The sequence below is a fragment of the Dendrobium catenatum genome, unplaced genomic scaffold (genome assembly GCF_001605985.2).
Source record: "Dendrobium catenatum unplaced genomic scaffold, ASM160598v2 fragScaff_scaffold_330, whole genome shotgun sequence".
Taxonomy (NCBI): Eukaryota; Viridiplantae; Streptophyta; class Magnoliopsida; order Asparagales; family Orchidaceae; genus Dendrobium; species Dendrobium catenatum.
Window position 1 is genome coordinate 29,539 of NW_021318792.1, and position 5,150 is coordinate 34,688.

The following is a 5,150-nucleotide window of genomic DNA, read 5'->3' on the forward strand; positions in this document are numbered from 1 at the left end:
TGTACTAAACTATCAATCAATATTGCACCATCCAAAAACAACAACATCAAGTTTTTATCTCATTACCTAATGCAACCCTCCATTTTTCTCATTCAAAACTTTATATTCAACAACTTCAACATAAATAATTTTGACATAAAAATTAATTATAAGTAAAAATAACATTTTAAAAGTTATTTATTAAATTTCTTATGTTAGTTTTCCTTGAATATTATATTAAAATAAAAATGCTATGAGATATGAGCTACTAGAAAAAAAAAAAAAAAACTAATAAGTTAATTTACATGTGGAGGTGGTCACCGAAACTGGCCGGCGAACACCGTAGGTGATATCTGCCCACCGGCTCTAGCGGCCTGCAATGTTATTTAAAAAAAAAAAAGCCCCCGACTACCAAAAAATTATTTTGCATGATTTTATAAATGATATGATTTATTTTGAAAAACACAAAACAAAAATAGCTAAAAATTTAATTAAAAATAACAAAATAAAATAAAATTGATGCCAAGAAACCCTAAATAACTCATTATTAAGCAAGAATGTCTTCCAAAATAAAAGCTAGAAGTGAAAGAAATAGGACATACTGCATGCCTAACAAATATTATATAACTAATAAATCTTCTCTAAGCAGCATAAGGCCTTGCAACAGTTGCTGAATCCTTTGGAGTTTCCTGCTCCATGTTCATTTGGGCATTAATGCAGTAGTTCCTATAGCCCACACCATACCTGCTGCTGAAGATGCCCAAATGGAGCATTATGAGATAGATCAGTTGGGTCACTGTCAAAATTATGATGAATGCCTCCAAAGCTTTCTGAAAAAAAAATAGAAATATAAGTTCTTGTAATGAATTTGCAATTTTATATAGCATTATTGCGATGTAAATTTTACCAAGTCTGTATGTCGATTTCTCATACTGATTTGCTTGCATGCAAGACTGCAAAAAAATAAAATAATAAAATTAGCTAGGGGCCAAATTGTAATATTTGATGAGTAATATTTTTGTGAATTAGATAAAGTTTAAACTTTATGTAATGGTGTTGTGTTGCATGTATAAAAAAAAAATATTATGACATGACACTGATAAAAAAAAAATAAAACCAGCAATAAAGTAGTACTCACGTGGAATTGTAATTGTATTATGAAAAATAAAATAGTAAAAAAGTTATCCCAAAGAGGCCATAAGGATCTGTTTGGGATGGCTATAGCTTTTGAAAAAGTTGTCCCAAACAGACCCTAAGGCTTCGTGTGCGATAACTTTTTTACTACTTAAAATTTTTGTACTAAAAAGTTATTTTAAGAAGCAATAAAAAAGTCGTCCCACACAGAACCTAAGTCTAAAAATAATCTGATTTACTTTGAGATTAGTACATTACAAATTCATCATATAAAACACTAAACTTAAAATAAATTTAATAATTTTTTTAAACATATTTTAATACAAATTATATTAAGGTATCACAACTTAAATTTTTCTATGTCAAAGAATTATTGCATAAATACTCTCTCTTTCATCTCTCCTTTTTCTTAGTGTAATTGAATTGGCTTAACAATGTTTTAAGTCCACTTCTGAAGCTACCACATAATATATATCAGTGAGGCTAATAAGCCATTTGAATACTTACCCAAAAGCAATGGTTGTCATGGCCCAAGAGACGAGGGCGGAGGACACAGCAGAAGCCAAACTATCCCCACGCCATGCACAAACATGTACCAGTCCGGCCACCACCGCGCACACCCCCGTCGCGCCGGCGATTAGCGAGAATATCAGTAAGTACATCGTAGTAATGTTGCCTCTCATACCTGCAAACAGGTAAACATATCAACTCAACATCAGATGATGAGTCATATCAGCTCAGCCACCGCAATAGAAAAAAGCTTTCGACACGCATTTTACAGTCGATTATATTTCCATCAGACATCCGTCGAAAATGCTCATTTTCCAGCTGAATTTCATGATTTCCTGCAGATTTGGGCCGCTATAGTGATTCGGGATGGCCTTTTTAATGTTTTTCAAAGCCGTTTTTTAATATAATTTTTTTTTGAAAAAACTGCTTGATTTAGAAAGTAATAAGGAAATTGTCCCGAACAAAAGCCTCATATATGTTGAGTTTTGGCATTTGTTTGTATGATGATAACATGGTAATTCTACTCTTTTCCATGCTGGTACAGTGAAATAAAGTATCTTATTTTCTAACATTTTTATCATCCCACTAACATTAAGAAATAAAATTCTTAAACAAAAGAGTGGGTTATGCCAGAAGTCAATTGCTTCATATATTCCGGAGAGAATTTGGAGCTAAAGGAAAATTATATGGCAAAATACATAAAAATGTAACAAAAATCTATTTGTAATTTGTTTTTACAATGGATTTTGGGCCATCGGTAAAAATCTCACAAAAATATTTTTTGATAATCAAATTTTTTGTGATTTTTTTTCGGTGATATTTTGCTAAGATCACCGTAGAGCGAGATTTTGGCATATTAAGATTTTGTTTTGGATGATTTTTTTACTATTTTGTAAAACTGTTGTAGAGAAATGAATTTTTTAAAGCTGCTGACTTAGTATAAGAACTTTTTAAAATAAACAAAAAAATAATTGTCAAATAGGAATTATGGTTGAGATTTGAAAAACAAAGCAAGGTCAAAGCCATCCCAAATAAATCCTAAGGGTTTGTTTGAGGTAGCTTTCTACCTGCTTTGCTTTTCAAACAATAATCATAAATTTCATTTCGCTACTATTTTCTCATTGTTTTTCAAAACTTCTTATGGTGAAAAGCTATTTTGTGCAACCAGAATAGCTAATAAGTTATTTTCATCTTCCATATTAATTTTATAGAACACTGCAGTCATTCCAAACAGAACTTAAATTTTGAGAGACAGCTCACAAGTAATCCCACGTTGGAACAAGTTAATCATCCCTAAACAGCTATGTTTAATTTGATTTTTTATGTAGAATAATCTCAACTAAACCCTAATCTAAATTAAATGCATCATTAACAAATTTAGGTTTCTTTTGGTTATTCTGTACCTTTCATAAAAGATAGATTTAAAATTATTGTTTGAGAGAACAGATCGAGTTTTCTATCAAATTTTTTTTGAAAACAATACAAAATTATGGTTCTCTAAAAAACATTTCTGCAAAAGTGGCACATATAAATAACAGAAAAAAAAATTCTGTCATTTCGAAACTGAAAAGGCAAAATTAAGCGGTCTCAAACGAGGCCTAATTAACTTACGTTGATGAGCAGTGTTGTGGTTGATATACTTATCAGTGGACCAACCAGCCAGACCTAGCACAGTAACATACATCATGAAGTTTATAAGAAGAAGAGGACGCAATACTCCTTTGCTCCAAGTTGCCACCATTTTCTCCAAATTACTTAGTTTTTTTTTCTTGAAGATGTCTGCTTGCGTTTATATAAATGGTTAGGAAGAGAGAAGTGTGGCCACGTGGAAGGAGATGAGAGAGAAGAGCGTGACGTGTAGGGCTGAGATGGCTGCAGTTCGTTCTTTGATCAGGCATCTGCGGACGGGTGGTAACTGAAAGATGATGAGACCTTTTCAAATGGAGAGTTTAAACGGTCAAAAAAAAAGTATTAAGGATATACACTTACATTAGTTATATTAAATAAGCTTTGAGATTAGTATTGCAAATAAAAAAAATATTTTGCACTAATCTAAAAACAAATCTAATGACTTATATTAATTGCATCATGATGTTTGATAAATTTTTTGTTCATGGAGGAAAAAAGTGTGTGAGATCGAATTTCATGAGATAATTTATATTATGATGAGCTTGAAAATTATTAGATCTAGATTGCACTAATCTAAAGGCAAATTCAATGGCTTGATGTATGAAGCCAGATGAATATGTTGATTTTTCAAGATTCTTGGAAAATATATAATTTAATTTACATGAAATGTAAATGATACATTATTATGAAAGAAAAAAAAAGTTTTTTATGATATTCATATGATCAATTGAAAATTTATTGATGTGCTTGATGTTTGTTGTATGTGCTTATTGTTCAGCTTGTTGAATTCAGCTTGGTAATAAATGAATTAGGTACAAATAACTAAATATGAGATTATTTGTGTTGAATTTGATTGATATTTTTAGGAAAAACGAGTAATAAATCATAAAATATGTGGCTCGACTCCATGACATTGCAGAAACAAGTTAATTTTTTCACAAATTTGATAGTTAATAAATCAAATTGAAGAGAGTGTTAGCTTATTCATATTCGACTTGTCAAAGATAGAAAATTATGAGCAAAATAAGAAACGAAGATAGTAATTGGAGAATGATTTGCTTGCATACATCTTGAAAACTCTTTTTTATAATATAGAACACTAAAGGGAAGAAAGAAGGGAAGAATAATAATAAGTGAATCACTAGTAATTAATCTTATATTGATGATAGTAATTACATTAATTATTTGCGAGGAAATGCAATTTGTGATTTCAAAAATATGTCTTAGTGATTGGAAATGATCTTCTTAATGATGAATATTAACTTGCCTTGTTATCATGATCCTTTTTAATTATGAAGATTAACTTTCCTTATTATGCCTTCATATGTGACTAGATTGAGTCATATTATTTATGATTCTCTTAGGTCCCTTTGATCTAGGCCATTGTGTATTTTATTCTCTTAGACCCTAGATGATGATCCATATCTCTATCGAGCACTAATTTACCTTAATTAGTTTGTAACCTAGTCTAATTTTGTTGACTTAGTTAATCTTACTAACCCTATGTGTTGCCTTAGTCTAGCTCAGTATATCCTAGTGACCCTCACTATAACTAATCAAGGTTTGGATCATCTCTTAGGTGAAGAGTTTAGATCCTATTGAGTCATAGTTAATCTAGTGGACTATCATGCTACACTACTTTAGTTCCTAAGGTGTTTATTCTAGTGATCTTATTTTATTGAGCCATAATTAATTCAGTGGTCTTTACCTAGTATTTCTTAACTAGTCTTAGGAGGTGTACATGTTTCATTGTGGTCTCATCATAGTCTGATCTTGAAATTGAGAGGAAAATTGCCCATCCTACTAAGTCACATTTGATTTTTTTTTTTGTGTTAAAACCCAGAATGAGTTTACATGTTAATTTCAAAAATAAAGATTACATGTCCTTAGAGGAATTT

At 30.7% G+C, this 5,150-nt stretch overlaps 1 protein-coding gene across 1 annotated transcript; it reads right to left on the reverse strand.

Moving 5' to 3' along the window:
* Window positions 1-620: 620 nt before the first annotated feature.
* On the reverse strand, window positions 621-3,364 carry LOC110110426 (membrane protein PM19L-like). The gene is made up of 4 exons (XM_028693602.1): window positions 3,231-3,364; window positions 1,621-1,791; window positions 887-932; window positions 621-809 (listed from the first exon to the last, which is right to left on the reverse strand). The coding sequence occupies exons 1-4, from the start codon at window positions 3,362-3,364 to the stop codon at window positions 621-623; spliced, it is 540 nt and encodes a 179-aa protein (XP_028549435.1).
* Between the last annotated feature and the right edge of the window lie 1,786 nt (window positions 3,365-5,150).